The following is a 16,159-nucleotide window of genomic DNA, read 5'->3' as shown; positions in this document are numbered from 1 at the left end:
GTGGACTTCTTTACTTATTTCCATTGGTTTTGGGGCACCACCTAGGGACACTGGATATCCATACTTAAGTCCATGCCTTGCCTGACATAGAGATGATTTGAGATGAGATTGATCTTAATTGAATTTGATTTTGGTTGCTGTCCCTACTTATTCTCTCCTTCATTCAATTTMTGGAAGTTCTAACTTCATTTTAACACAAGGAGAACCACACTGTGAAATAGCAATGAATGTTGCAAAGTGGAATTGGCATTTCTCAACTTTTTAAACAAATTCCTCTATTAATAAGTGAGGAATGAAAAGGTCCTGGCAAACAATCATAACACAGCTAAATAAGTTGAATCATAAGTGGGCTTTAGCTTTATTTTTCTGGGAACAGAAYCTGTTTAGAGATGGAGAGTGAATTGTGGTTTTCATAATAAGCCTATTACAGARCAAGGTTTACGGGTAAATCCGTTGGCATTTCTGCTTTCCTGCTAGCTGCTCCTTGTGCCTTTTCTTTAGCAATGGAGATTTCTTTTACACAGAAACGGAGTATTCTTTCTTGTCTAAATAATGTCAGATGTTCCTATTAGTTGCAAATCAAGCATCTACTTTATAAAGGTATTTCATACTCGATTTCAGAATTAATGTTTTTAAGCTCTTTTTTTGTAAACAATAAATCTGTGAGGATGGTGCCACCTAACGTAACTACAGAACATGGCAGCTAATTTTTGTTTGATGCTGTTAAATTACCAGCAGGGATTGAAATGTTAGGAATTTAGTACTCGTCTATCCCTTCTGTTTCCTCTGGCACTAGCTTGCTTTCAAGGCTTCCTTGAAAACATGATAGAAATTTTAAATAGATATAATTTTAAAWGAAAGCAGAGATTCTTAATTTTACCCCACTGCATCTATTCTATGCTAACAGAATTTAAAACCTGACTGGCAGGAAAGGTAGATGGAAAACAACCTCAACACAAAATATATAATTTTTACCAAGGCAGAGATTAAGACTGTTTCTCCCTCTGTCTGGAAGAATCTTCCTCTAGTGATAGAGATTTGAGCTTATATTTCTTCTCCTTATCTGACCCAATAATTTTTTTAGTTAGTTTACATCAAGCAGAACAGTTTTAAAAGGAAGACTAAGCACCTTTGTCATATATGCATTTAGCTACAGTATTTGTTAGCATAATGTAGAATGGAATGGAATGGAATGGAATGGAATGGAATGGAATGGAATGGAATGGAATGGATAGAATAGAATAGAATAGAATAGAATAGAATAGAATAGAATAGAATAGAATAGAATAGAATAGAATAGAATAGAATAGTTAAGCTGGAAGGGATGTACAATCCAGCTAGTCCAAATGGCTGACTATTTCAGGACTGACCAAAAGCTGCATCCTGTTATCAAGAGCATTGCCCAAATGTTTCTCAAACACTGACAGTGTAGGGACATGGACCTCTCTAGGAAGGCTGTYCCATGCTTGATTCCGTCTTGGTAAAGAAATCCTTCCTAATATTGAGTAGGAACCTCATCTGATACAGCTTTGAATCACTCAACATTTGAACATGATTGCTAAGGGACTCAGTATAGGGAGAAGAATAATATATTTAAATCCATTCAGACAYCAGTTGATTTCAAGCAATATCTACTGTAGCCTAGATAAGTATACTTTATTGAATGAAAGAAGAGTGTTATCTRTCTGTCTCAACAACACAAATAATCTACTAAAGAAAAAAGAATATGAATACAAGTATACCAGAGTGTTCTATGCATGCAGACAACAAAAAGGAGAATTTACTTTCARAGTGGATAGATTTACAGAAGAAATAAAAATTAAGAATACTGGAGTTATGGTGCAATAGCACAAATACATCCATAGATCTGGGTAATTAGGCTAATAAAGCTTGTGTCAAGTTTTAATCATCAGAAATCCTGAAGTTTAATCRTAACACTCAGTGCAGAGTTCCTCTTCAGCTATAGAAGGCTGAAAATTATTACAAAGATAATCTTAAAGATAATTTCCTCTAGACTTGTTTTAGGGTTTCATATGTTACCTGAGAAAGACCCTAAAGTTAGTGAATACAAGGATTTTTTTACAAGCAGGCATAGAATATAAGCAAATACACACTTTTTTTTTTTGTCTGATTTCTTTGATTTTGYCAATCTTTAAGTGCAAATTAAGATAGCAGACACTATTAATTTTTCATTATTTATCTCATATATGCAAATATGTAYTTTTTGGACATAGAATTAGAAAATTTGGAATTGAAGAATGATTGGCATGAATATTGTTAGAATGCTCAGATTACACGCTTAATTTCAGTATTTTCACTTAGCATTTTCAGTGATTTTCATAATTATGTATTAAGAAACCACTGATAGTTCCCCAGGAAAAATGCTTGACAAATCATCTCCATGCAGGCTATGTTTGCACACTGCAGAGAGGTTGGGTCAGTCTGATCCTGTTGTACTTGAGGGATGTTTCTCCTTTTACTGCTGCATTTCCCTGGAGMACCTCTGACAGTACTGTTAATGCACTTTAACAGCAGGTGGCCATCTGCTTTAAACTGGGACAGTTGGTAGCTGTGTGGAGGCACATCTAAACTCCCTTCTTAAGTCTATYAAGTGACATTTTTCTCCTCTTTCTCCAGCAAGCAGGGGTAGTCCTGGAACAAATGAAATGATTGAGGCACCATGGGTGTCTAGCTGTGTTAACCTGGAGGGCATGCAAAACATGTGAACAAAGGCCATAAGAGGCCATGAATGCTCCCCAACCTGTTAAAATGGGGTTGGCATGGTGTCAAAATGCTCTAGAAGACTGACTGTGTAATGAAAAAAAAAAAAAATCTGTGGAGGGTGGTGGCAAGTAACAAGAGGCAACACAATGCATTGGCCATGGTCCATGGTGACAGATAATGGCAACCATCTAACCTTCTTCCAGCACAGATTCATGGCATCCCAAAATAGTGTGGTTCCAGACTAAATTATGAAGACTTTACACAGAGTGTAAAGATCTGTAGTAAAGATCTGTAGTTACACAACCTCAGTCAGCGACACTGCTGCGTTGATGAGTCAAGTAAGGTCTGTTACGTCTGCCAGGAATTCCCATTTGGATATTAATGTGGAAAAACCCAGCTGCCACAGAGGGTGTCAGGGCTTCTGTTGTGCAGCTTCTGCTGTGCAGCTTCTTGCAGTTCACCTCAGGGAGCATGTCATAGCGAGACAGAGTTATGGGGGTAGCTGTGAAACTGGAATAATCGTACTAATGCTCACATGATGTATTTCACAGGATTAGAATTTCAAGSACTACCTGGATTTACTGTAATCTGTATTAATTGCTAATGACAGCCTGCAGGGCCAGGTACAGCCACAAGGCTCCCTGGAAGGAGTGTCTTATGCCTCGCTTGCTGGAGCACCTCTCCAGAGCCTGTCCCAGGTCACAGCTCTGTGTGGGACAGGGGAGATGATCTCTGTGTGGGATCCTTCCCATGCTGTGCTGTGCTGGAAGAGGCACAAAACACAATTCTCTGGCTGCTGCATCCTCTGTGCTGCGCACCCACCCCAGCAGCTGCACTGTGGCAAAGCAAGGCTGCCAGGGAGCTGAGGGACGTTACCACCACAGAGATGAAGGAGGAGAAGGAAGGTGTATTGGGTAGAGCTCAGGAAACAGGAATTCWTGTTCTAATCATAGTCTGCTTTGGTTCTAATTCAATCTGGGCACCATTTGAGCCTATCTTCTGAGAATGCAGGAAGAGAAAACCATACRGGGAAAATTAAAAAGGGGATCTAGCAGAAACAGCTGCAATAGCTACAATAATTAAGGTGGATCAGAGCAAATCTAAGCTCTATTTTTCTATTCAACTAGATGGCAATATGGAATTTAATTAGCTGAAATCTTTTGTGACTTTTAATGCTGAATAATATATCAGCTGTTAAAAAATGTAGAGAAAAAGACACTATGAATACAAGCTACAGTGTCATTTAGTAATGATGGCAAGGCACAGGGTTAGAGGAAAAAGAAGAAATAGATCCTGTTGGTGAAGGAACACATTAGGTTAGATTTTCTTGAAGGCATTTCAATGTCTGAATTTCTCCTTTGGCTTTGTAATACCAGCCTTTTTGGCAGTCATACCAAATTGTATAGGTTTATGGTGGTGTGGGAGAGGCTTAGTGAACACCTCCTTTTATTGGCTGTGCAGTTGCCAGCCTTGGAACTGAAGAGCTCAAGAGTCTTTGCTCTAAAAAATATTCTGTCATGAGTCTGGAAAAACCCATTGTAATTTGTACATATGTACAGTGCTGTACAGTGTGGATGGTATCAGCTGGCRTCAGTCAGCTGGCACCAGTTTGGAATTCTCCACATGTTATAAGAATGCTAAACAGCTTTAAAAGGCTTTTTATTCTGAAGGCTTTTGAAAGAGGAGAAAATATTTTTTAGCAACTGAATGTAACCTGCACTAGTTAGCAGAAAAAATAACTKCCTGGTGGATGCTCCAAAGTCTGATTATTTGCTGCTTTAAATGTTATTAATTCAGAGTCTATAGAAATTTCCCACTTTGGAGAGCCAAATAAAATGAGAAGAGAGTACAAGCAGTGATAATTTTAATTTTTTTTTTTTTTTTTGGAAATGCATGTCAGTAGCTGGAGTCAGAAGTAGTTCTAAGCCACGATGTTGGTGAAGTGTGTCTGAAGGTTGCCATYAGCTCACCAACAGATAACTCCCCTGAGCTGGCAGTTGTTTGCCTCAGTAGCTGTCACCAGAGAAGCTGTGTCTCTTTTTTTAGCTGCTGAAGAGCTACTAATGGGATAATGAGGAGTTTGCACTTTCTCATTAGCASTTATTCATCATAGACAGTGCATACAAAATATCTGTAGTTAAAGTATTAAGTAACCACTTTTGTCATGTTTGTTCTGTATTATATTTCTGAAGTGTCTAGGTTTTTATATTGGTATTTGATAAACTGCAGTTGAAGGCATGCTTATTTAAATTAAATAATTATACAAACTCATGGTATCAGTTCTACATTCTAATATAAAGGGATTATTTTGTGTAAATCTTTGTTTCTCCTCCAGAAAACACCCTTTTGAGCTGTTCTTCTGAGGCTCCCATTCCTGTGATGCTGCAAAGAATATTTAGCTAGGAGAATATTAGTCTGCACCACCCATGCCCTTGAGGAATTTGGTTTACTTATAATGATGTTAAAAATGATTTTGTAGCCAGTGTAGCTGGAAAAAGAACATTTTTAGTGCAATTATGCTAATGCTGAATTGAAATAATCTCAAGGCCTCTTGGCAAGGAAGATGAACTTTGCCGCACCTACCTGAAGGGTTTAAGGACTGGAAAAGGTTCTTCTRTAATGAAAWGGAAAAGGAGGARGRGATGAAAAATGGGACAAGCATTTGAGGACTCCATCCAACCCATCTATCTGCCAGGAAATGAGGGGTGGATGAGCATGGCATGGCTGTTTCTCACAGCTGTGTTCCTGATCAAGCAGTGAGCATTACTCCATACTTTTTGACCCTTTCTTATTGTGGCCAGTGCTAAACTGGGTTTTCAGGAATTTGGAATTCACCACTTATAATGTCTCTCATGCAGAATTTAATCATAAATGCAAAATAAACATGATTCCATTAATTTTATCATCCCTTCTCTCTATTGTCAGAATATTTCTCCCTCTTAGGATGCCCTTCCTCTGGAGCTCTTTTTTTGGAAAGACTGTAGAGAGGTTTGCTTTAGGGAGAATACTCCCCCATCCATGTGAAGCAGGTCTTTGCAAAAGCTTAGTTACAGAAACTGCCATGTGTATGTAAAATGTGAATGTATATGTAAAAACCATTTTTTTAAACCCCTGGATATTTCTCATGAGATAAAGTAGATTTGCCTTGATTTAYCTAGTTTCCCAAAGGTGGGAAGATGATGGGTGCTACTGACCAAACAATACTCTTTGCAGTAGTCTGTGTRTTGTGGTGGATGTAAAATGGATTTCCATCAGTTTCTGAATCTCAGATTCTCCAAGCAGCACAGTTCTTGTGAAACCAGCAGCATTTTGCAGGCTTGTGTTGGCAGAGAGCCCCCTCGCTCTCCTCTTTCACTCTGTCCACAAAGCAAAACACAGCAACATTTTTTTTTCAGGAGGACCTAATCTGTACTTGAGATGGAAATAGCTGATTCTCCAGGCAGTAATGAAAAAGTTGTTTATTGCTAACTGTGTTTGCAAGACTGGTGCCTCAAAAACAACTCTATTTAACATAGAGGTTTTTTTTTTTGTTTTTTTTTTTTTTTTTTTTTTTTTTTTTTTTTTTTTTTTTTTTTTTTGTCTTTATGATCTGTTTAGGGTTAGAAATTTTTTTTTTTTTTTTTATCTTGTCTTTATGATCTGTTTAGGGTTAGAAAAGAGTAGAACAAATATGAAGTGTGCCAGAGATGTTTTGCACTTGCAAGAAAGTAATGAAGTTAATGAAAAATATATACAAATTAATCAGATATACAATCATAGAATAATTTATTCTAGATAGTATCTGTGGTAATTATCAGGCTTGATCTGACACTTTGAGCCAATTTTGAACTTGTCTCAGGTTACTCAGGGCATTTTACAATCAAATTCTGAATATCTCCTACAGCCTCTCTGGGCAAGCTGTGCCAGTSTTTGACCACTGCTGTTGTGAAGGATATTTTTGTTGCTCGGACAAGAGRGATTTTTAACCTGAAGTTTTTATTTTTCTAACTAAGAACTGATGTTGTTCCTGCTTGCATTCAGAAAAAAAATGCAAATTGTAAAAATGGGGAGCCAGAAGATTTGTTGCTGTCTGGCCTCTGCCTCTCAGACTATTAGTGARTAGTCCTGCTCAGAAATGTCCTTTTCACACAGCTCATCCTAACACAGAGTCACGAGCGACTCTGCCATGGCAAGCTGYAGGTCTGTGACCCCTGTCCACTGCCTAGAAATGGAACAGTGCAATTGTGCCTCCTGTTTTAAGATGACAGTCTGAGGTGAACATTTTTGAAAGATCTATTTTGAAAAAAAACCGCTGACTTCCATCCTGTCTGTCTTGTAGGAGCCTGGTCCTATTGAGTGGTCTGATTTTTTGGGGTGTTGATTTTTTTGATGTCTGCTTGACAAAATGTCCAACCTTATAAGTAAGCCTATTTCTTGAATATTGACAAACTTTCAGTTGTTGCCTGCTCTGGTCTGTGACAAGTGGGGCAGTTACGGGGCATAGATGCAGTCACAGTTGTAGGATCTCTGGCCTACAAGAAAATGAAGGCTTTTCAGAATTACAGTTTGGGGCTTGGGCACTTACATTTATGCATTTAACTGGCARTGCCTAAGATTTTTGTGAATTATAGTTTCTAATGCATAATCATTATTTTGGGGTAATTTTAACAAACTATTTTTTAAGCATTAAGTGTGAAACCTGAGCTTTCACATAGTTAAATGCCAATCTGAACATCATATTTACTTGAATTTGTTGAGTGATGGGTTATTGGGAAGGGTTGCTGTAAGCACAACAATATGGCCATCCTTTAATGTTATGTCATCCCTTTGGATGCACTTGGATGAATGGAATACCAGTTAAAAACAGTCCTTTGAATTCGTGCTAAACCTGAAAAATAAAAAAAAAAAAAAAAAAAAAAAAAATACCAGAAGAAAGACAAGCTTAGCTATCTAATTTTTTAAAATATTTTTAGAGCTCTAACAAAAAAAAGACCCCTCCCCAATTCTAAGACAGCCAGATGCATCACTCTTAATTTACAACATGCAAGCACCTAGAATAACTGGCTGGTGCTGCATGTTGTKGCAGTGTGCTGTGCCTTTCAAATCCCTGTTCACGTGCCTCAAAAACATACTGCTGTTATAATGCCCAGTATAGGTTTTACCTCTAAGGAGCCTAACAATAGCTTCTGTTCCAGAACAGAAATGGCCTGATACAGGACAAAGGCCTTTTGTGAGGAGAAAAGTTGAGCAAACCAGTTTTATGTTCAGTTGTCTTTGTTTCCAGGCAGGCAGCTAATAATGTGTGTTTGTCAGTTTACCAGTCCAGCSCTGTTCCAGAAAGCAGTGCTCTTGGGCATGACTCGTTGAGTTTGCTCTTCATGGTTCATCATCTGTGGGGCCTTCTGGGAAAAGAACTTTACAGCAATTCTGTTTGAACTAAACTTTATTGTGTCTGTGCCTATAAATATGGGATGTCTTTCTACTAGATTTTTACTAGGCCATTTCTAATGGTGACCTGAACTAGAATGAAGTGGACATGAGCAAAAAGGAGGATCTTACTCAGCAGGTAAGATACTGATCATGAGTGTTTTTGGAGCAGATGTACTGATCTAAAACCCTTCTTACATCTACCTCAAGATTTTAAGCGAGTGTGTAGCTCATTGCGAATTATGTGCAAGGCTSTTCATGCATGCATGTTGAGCATGGTCTAATTCTGAAGACAGATTTTGACTTCCCATTGGTTTTATTTATAACTTTATCAAAAGTAACAGAAATAAATGCCTTAAATGTAATCCTATTAATATTATTGGGGAAACAGATTGGCTTTGAATTCATAATTGTAAATGAAAGCAGTACAATCTGTGGGCCAGGATCTGACCTGGATTAGAAAGCGACACTCTTGAGACAGGCGACTGACCTAAGTGGACCTGTTCAGTTTCCATATGAGTGCATTTTAAAACAGGTTCTGGTCCTGAATTTGTAGTTCTGTGCTCCCAAACCACTGTGAAGGAAGGATCAATTTTGAAACTCTGCCTTATGTAGAGATTATTTTTTCGCACAGTGCAGGTGGCACAGTCAAGGGAAAGTACTTGCAAATAATCTTGTCACAAGGACAACTCTGCTATTTTGAAGCACCAAGATAATCAGTGACCTTGAGAAGCTCGTCTGGTAATTGTGCATGTAGTTTGAAGGCTTTGAATGTGTGTAACAGACAAAGGCAGTTGTCAGATGTGAAAATAAGCAGCACAATATTGTGAACTAACCTCACTCCATTTTCACATGAAAGATGCTGATCATCTTGAGTGTATTTAAAAGTTTCAAAGAAGCTCTTCTGCTCCTCACATTGCCACATATCTCCCTTGACCTGTGGCAAGTTTGTGCTTCAACTTCTCCAACTGCAAAGTAATGAGATGTACTTAGTATTTATGCCGCTTTCACGTCCTTCACGATGAGAATTTTGGAGCAGTAAATCACTCTCAAAGAGCCACTTTATCAAACAAGGTCACTGAGGGAGAAATTAGTCACAGCAATATCTTGACAAAAGTATGTGATCCTCGTGTTTCTCGCTTACAAACCACGAGTGTCTGTTTATCGCTGCATGCCTTGTTTGAGCACTGYACCCCAGAGCCAAACCCCCTCTCTGCCCCTGGAGATACTCCCTGGAATTATCTTTGTTGTCCTTGGTACAKTTCCATGGCCAGATTCTCTCCTGATTCGAATCTTTGTAGCTCCAGCATCTCCAGTGAAGCTGCATTAATTCCCAGCAGTAGATAATTTGTTCCTGCATCCTCTGCTCCTTTGCTGCCTGGTTGCTGGGGAAGCAGCAGGGCAATGCTTTCTGCCTGCCAGGGAAAGGAGCAGGGAAAGCACTTGGACTCTGAACTGCTTGCTTTATGKGTAGTGTTGTGTGAGGTCTTAAGCAGCACCTCCTGCTGACTTGGCTTCAAGTGTTTGAAATTCATTACTCCGCAAAAAGATTAAATAAACTTGATGTACCAACCTGGGGGAGCTGTAAAGGGTAACCTGGTAACAGCCAGAGTGGGACAGAAAAAGGTCCTCAGCATTCAGAGTTTGACAACATTTGAAWACTCTGAAAAACTGACTTCTGAATTCGGAAAAAAGTTCAAACAGCGTGAATAAAGTCATATGTCAACATTACCTGAATGATATTTTTACATTTTTTTAGGACTGGAAACATTTAATTTCAGTTTTTCAACAGTGTTTTATATGATTAAAAAAATCCAACCTAAGTGAAGTAATTAACTTTTCATAAATAAAAAAAAAAAATCAGCCAACCAAACCTCATGTATTTTTTAATTTGTTTTAGCTTCCCATGTTTTTCTACTTAGGTTTACCAGATTTTGACATTTTGATATCCTTTGCAAAAATAATCTTTCATTCTTGAAAAATCTATAGCACCAACTCAGAAAGATCATCACAATTTGACCTCTTAAAAATCAGTTAACAATATGAAACAAAAAATGAGAATGACTGAGCCCGAAGTGTATTTTGTTGAATGTTTGCATCACTTTTTTGGGTAGCCAGTAGCAGGAACATTGAGTTATTTTGTTGGTTAGATAAATTAAAGCTCCTGCTAGACTTGCAGCTTGCCTCTTTCACATTTTTCTTTGATAGAAATCCTGCTACAGCTATTCTTCTGCAGTTACGCAGAGCACCTTTTAAACTAGCTTTCTTTCTGTCTTTTCTTCCCCTTTCAAATGCTTTACTGTGAGTTTCTTTTTCTCATTTCCCTGACTCTTTTTGTCAATATGTTTTTGAGAGAGGTTTATACACCACAGCAGTGTTTGCAGTCTTGCCCGAGGGCATGACACAAACAAAAAGTTGGAGGAAAATGGAAGGTCCTATCCACAGCATCGGATTTTGCCACATAGAACACTACAGATATATTTTCACTCACTTATGAAATAATTTTAAGGCCAAAGTTCAAGAATTGCCCTGGATTTTCACCTGTGTTTCACACACCACAAACCTCAGCATTTGTTATTCCTCCCAAAGGCAACACTTTACATTTCCAGTGCTCTCAGCTTGGCAGGTTTACAGATGAGCTGCCTTTTGGCAGTGCTCTATTTCATGATATAGTTAATGCTCCACTTCAGAGCTGTACAAAGCCTAAAAATGAGCACAAACTGATTAAGAAAAATTGCTTTAGATTTATGTTTTCTGCCTTACCACAAGATACAAAATGTCCCTCAGATGCAGAATCGTGTTCGCATGCCAGAAGTGGCACTTAATTTGGTTAAGCAGAGCAAGCAATTTCATCCCCACCGTGCTGAAATATTTGCCTGCTGCTACCATCCTCTATTCTCTTCTCTTCCTAGCTGCATGGTGCCTTAACATGCTGCTGTAACACTTCAGTGCAGCCCTTATCTGTTGATAGTCAGGGACATCCAGGCTCTTGTGTGCTCAGGGTGACACAGCAGGTACACAGTGCAGACAGATAAAGCTGTTATTTGTTTGAGTTGAGATTATCCACAAAGGGAAATGCTGTGTGATCCAGCCCTGCCCTTCCTGCCTCTTGTAGGGCTTGCACTGGTCCAGCACCACCTGAACCTAACCAAGTGCCAGCTCCAGTGCAGAGAGGAATGATGGATCAGCACGAGTTGCAGCACTGGGAGAGCAATCCCAAAAGAATTCAGAACTTGGGGAAATGCCAATAAATATCAATGACAAATAGCATCAGACAAAACTTTAGAAAGAAAAACCTAAATCTCAKATTTGTTGCATAATGAGGCCAACAGTGTTTATATTTTGGGCCTAATTCCAGCAGGAATGTTTTAATCGCTGCCCCAGTGTTCACTTGCTAAGACAGGGAAGCAAATTTCAAAACTACCAAGACCTCTGACTTAAGGTGCACCTAATAATTCAAAAATCAGCAAACAAAAATTAATTGATGCTGAAACAGATCTTGGATATAGGAACTTTAAAGTAGGCTGAGTATTTCCTACTGTTACTGCAGTGAAACAAAAATATAGGGACATTCAGAAGGGAAATAAACAGTAGTCAGAATTTTTGCTGTATTAATGTCACGACTGTTTTGCTTTCCTTTCAGCACAGCAGGACACATGCTTAAATGAAATTAAGCMATGATTTGTAGCCAGCTCACTTGCACTGTCTCTCTTTCAAGGGACTATTTCACTTAACCATCCCTGTCTTCTGTGGAAAAAAARTCTTTCAAGAAATAAAAAGTTAAACAGATAATTCACAAGTCCTGTTCCTGGGTGCTCTCCCCTCTGTGCCCAGGTACTAAGCCTTTTCTGATGGTAGACACCATGACAACAATTAGAGAAATAAGTCTAAATCTGTGTTTAAGCTCATGCATATGACTGTGTTTAATATGAAGAGATGGTGTACTGGTATCTTGCAACAAATAGAAAAATGTTTATTTCACTGCAGAAAATACTGTGAATTATTTCTAAATGAAAGTCCATAATGTYTGAGTTTATTTATAAATGAAGAGTCATTTTCCTGCACAGAATCACAATGTGCTTTTTGCTGATGACCTAAAGTAATGCATGGGTTGTTCTCTGTGTAATTGCAAAGGTTTTGGTTATTTGAAGGTAAAAAGATCACTGTTTTTCTTTAAGAGTAAGGGGTGCAGTATTTATTTTGTGTCTATAATCAAACTGCAGTACTGTAGCCTTGTTCTTGGTGGAAAATAAACCCTTTGCAAGCTACTATAGACATATCAGTCAATAGAGATCTGTTGCAAAAGAACATTTCCATTTACAGAGATCAGTCCTTATCCTGTTCCTCTCTATTCAGAAGGATTTGTTCTGGTAAGTTTTATAATGTAGGAATGATAACTTGTATTCATTAAATCCTTTAGAATGGCTAGTCATGTGAATAAACAGTTTTCTGACATTTTGCTTTTGATGAACATGAACAAACCTATGTCTGACTTTGGTACAGGTCTTATGAAAAAGGATGTGCTCAACTTTCCTTCAGTCATTTTGCTGAAMAATTTTCAGAGATCTACAGTATGGATAACAGGCAAAAACTTAGTCTAACTTTAAAATTTTCAATGGTTATCAGCACATATTATAAAGCAGAAATGCACAYGGTGTTACGATTATGTTACAGTTTTCAAGTTATTCAAAGGAAACAAAATAATTCTGAAATCCTGATAAATTTTAAATCAAGATATTTTAATGATGGCAGCGTCTGCCATAAGAGATATTTAATCAAATATTTTTTAATGAAAATGAATTATTAATAAAGAATATTTATCAATATAATGATAATTATTAATAAAAATTAATCAAAAAACACTTAAACATTACTATAGCTTTCACAGCTGTAACTTTTGTCTATGTTCTCTCAAAAAATTATGTTRCGTGTTTAGAAATTTAATATGATTAATCTTTTAAGATTTGTGGTTTTCTATTTGCCAGACACTGGTTCCTCCACCCCAGCTGCTTCTCCCCCAGCTTCATTCCCTTTTTGTATCACTAAAGAAAGTATTGAAATTATAATACAGAATTATATTCAGTTTTTGTCAGCTTTGCCTTTCTAAAAAGTTACTTTATTACATTTCTGTAGGGAAAATAGAATTAGAGCTGTAGGAATTAGGTCTTTTCTACACAGGTGAATGAGTAGGGGGTATCACCAAACACACAGATATTTTATGGGATATTATATAGTGTGTTATGGGAATAAACCAAAGCCCTTGGATGAAGAAATGGGTTCACTGAACACTGAGTGCTAAAGCTGGGGTAGGCAGGAGCTCCTGTTGTGAGRGCTCCAGTGACTGTGTTTGACTGTGGGTGGGTGTCTCGGGCACGTCCCTGTCAGGATTTRTGCACAGGAGTTCAGGTTTCTCCTCCCCACAGATCCAACAGCAGTGTCCCTGGGAGCTCCCAAAGGAGATCTGCACATAYCCTGCCATGGAAATTTGGAGCAGGGGGGAGAGACATAAGAAATACTCCTGTGAGGTCTTCATTAAGAGAGAAGCCATAAACCTCTTTTGATGACATAATGATGGAAAATAGCATAGTGAGAAAATAGTGGGAAACGGGAGAAATAATGCAGAAAAAAGGAGTTGTTAATGAACTCAGCGTAGGCTGTGGAGCTGCTTCCTTCCATGTGAGCATTGGATGCTGCTGCCTTTCCTTCTACGTGCTTTTGTCTGCCGACAGAAATCACTTTTCCCTTACCCAGAGTGGCATTCACTTTGCTTTTGTGCAGATTCCTTCTTCTGGAAATTCAGAAATTGGAGAGAGTGCAGATTATTCCTTTGTGGAAAAGGTAAACAGTRGTCTCATTCAGAGGGTATCCCTTGGTTTCCCAGCATTTTTACAAGTGCTAATTCCAGTCCAAGCAAACYAAGGACAGTTAATATCTCCTAAGGGCACACTTGAGTAGGTATTATAAGTAATATAATAGTTTGTGATTGGCTATGCAGTAATTTGGGTTAAACTATGTTAGGGAGTCTTTTTAAGAAATTGTGAGATAGAGAATTCAATCACTACCTTGATAATTAATCACTYACAATATTAAAATCTGTGCTATTCTGTAATTTGAAAGTGCCTGGTTTTGATTTCCTGTCCCTTTCTCTGTCACCGTCAAATTAATCACACTTGAGGTAGGATCAGGATACTTAGGAGAGATGATGATCCAGACACTTCTCGATATTTTTGGATATAATTCAAGCACATTAATTTAAGTAGCTYATTTTTACACATTTTACATGTTTGCATCCATTTTAAAATCCGCTCCCACCAAAATATAAACTCTATCAATGTAAACGTTGGGTTCTTTACTGTTTAAATTTCCTTTTAACCACTGCTCTGAAAGTTCAGTTATTTGTCCAAACYAGGTCCTGAAATTAATTCAAAAGCTGCCTATTTCCAGGTTTCAATCCTCACACTTTTAAGAGTTGCCAGTGTTCTGTGTTTCAGGGAAATAAATTTCCTTTAGGAATACAAATACTTTTAATACAAACAGGAATATACTTAATTGTAAGTACTAAAACRCATTTTTTTCCCATTTAAAGGACATATGTTTGGCAAAATATGCTACACAATATACTATGTCTTATATTATAATCTACTAAATCTGCCTGAAAACAGTATTATGAAGGAATTTTCACCAATTTTGTTCTAAAACATAAGAAAGAGAATTCTGTGAGAATTTTAGAAGATCCAAATAAGTGTTCACAGAGACTTCCATCAGCAAGAAGTAGCGGAAGTGTTACAAGGTAAATGCAGCTGGTGGTAGTGCYCCAGTGCCATGTTCTGTGTCACTCATGCATGTTGTTTGGTTGTATATTTTATTGCTGGTTGCAGAACACATCTGAAAGTGACAATGATGAAGTTGATGGCAACAATATATGTGGTTTCAGAAAGAAAAAGGGAATCAAAGGTCCTACAAAGTATGTTCCTCCTTTAGAAAATGACAAGATGGAGCTGTCCCGCACCTCAAAAATCCCAGATCCTTGTCCTCTTAAAGGAACCACTGGTTGCTCAGAACCGCCATCAGACCAGTCTCTCCAAAACCCCACTACCCTTCCTCCAGTACAAAAAGACAGAGGAGGTCATGACAGTTCCAATTCTGGCAGCGTTGTTAAAGAAGACGTGTTTGGAGAAACGCGAGAAACCCAAGAAAATKCTGACACTGGGAAAAGAACAGAGCGGAAAATGAATGAGGAGACAGATACAGCAGCTCAGAGCAAGACTGCCAGGGGTGCAGAGAAAGGTGGCTGTGTGGAGGCCCTGCAGAGGGAGAAGGAYAGAGAGCAGGCAGGGGGAAAGCCTGAAGAATGGGGTGGGATGGAAGAAAAAGTTGTCAAGTTTCATGTGACAAAGATGGGCTCCCTGGGCGGTGCTGGATGCATGCCAGGGAACCGTGCTGCCGAGTACTTCGCTGGGACACCTGGCATTTCTAAACGAAGTCTACAAGAGCTGAAAAACCTGCTGAGTGAAGGTCATCTGCCTTCTCATGGGCCCAATTTCTGTGGCAAGGCAGGTGGCACTTTTGCTCAGAAAAATCTGAAACCCCGGGAGAAAGCAGCTGACAAGCAGGGCCGGCCCTTTGAGWCTTGGAGCCCCCATTTTGGAGAGGAGAAGCAAAAGTATCTCAGCTTCCACAAGGAGGGAGTGGGGCAGCAGAGCAAAACCGTGCTGGTCCTCAGCTCTGCCGGCTCTGATCAGCAGCAGCCCCTGGGAAGCGATGTGGATCAACTCATTCTGGGACTGCCTGTACCTCCCACCCCTGCAGAAAGCGCAGCTCCTGAGGTGCAGTTTGACTCCTCCACAGGCTACGCCGGTAAGGAACCTTAAACATCACCTGCTCTGCTCCTAAAGAAAATGCTTCTGTTTGTGGTGTTTTGATAAGTAAGGACCCTTAAACATCACCTGCTCTGCTCCTAAAGAAAATGCTTCTGTTTGTGGTGTTTTGATAATCTACAAATTTAAGAGCTAGTGCATGAGAAAACTGA

The 16,159-nt window shown here is 38.7% G+C and overlaps 1 protein-coding gene across 3 annotated transcripts in view; it reads left to right on the top strand.

Moving 5' to 3' along the window:
* LGSN (lengsin, lens protein with glutamine synthetase domain) overlaps positions 1 to 16,159 on the top strand; it is a 53,034-nt gene that overhangs the window by 23,964 nt on the left and 12,911 nt on the right. The window contains exons 1-3 of one of the 3 annotated variants that reach the window (XM_057369424.1): positions 8,240 to 8,269; positions 13,909 to 13,968; positions 15,009 to 15,987. In XM_057369424.1, coding sequence (XP_057225407.1) covers positions 8,240 to 8,269; positions 13,909 to 13,968; positions 15,009 to 15,987 — 1,069 coding nt within the window. Of the gene's footprint in view, positions 1 to 8,239; positions 8,270 to 13,908; positions 13,969 to 15,008; positions 15,988 to 16,159 lie in introns of those variants that run through there. The other 2 variants (XM_057369425.1, XM_057369422.1) reach the window with 2 other exon arrangements.

The sequence above is a fragment of the Malurus melanocephalus genome, unplaced genomic scaffold, assembly GCF_030028575.1.
Source record: "Malurus melanocephalus ecotype Western Australia unplaced genomic scaffold, MMel_1.1 scaffold_109, whole genome shotgun sequence".
In the NCBI taxonomy this organism is placed as follows: domain Eukaryota; kingdom Metazoa; phylum Chordata; class Aves; order Passeriformes; family Maluridae; genus Malurus; species Malurus melanocephalus.
Note: the sequence above shows the minus strand (reverse complement) of the source record. Positions and strands in the feature narration are given on the sequence as shown.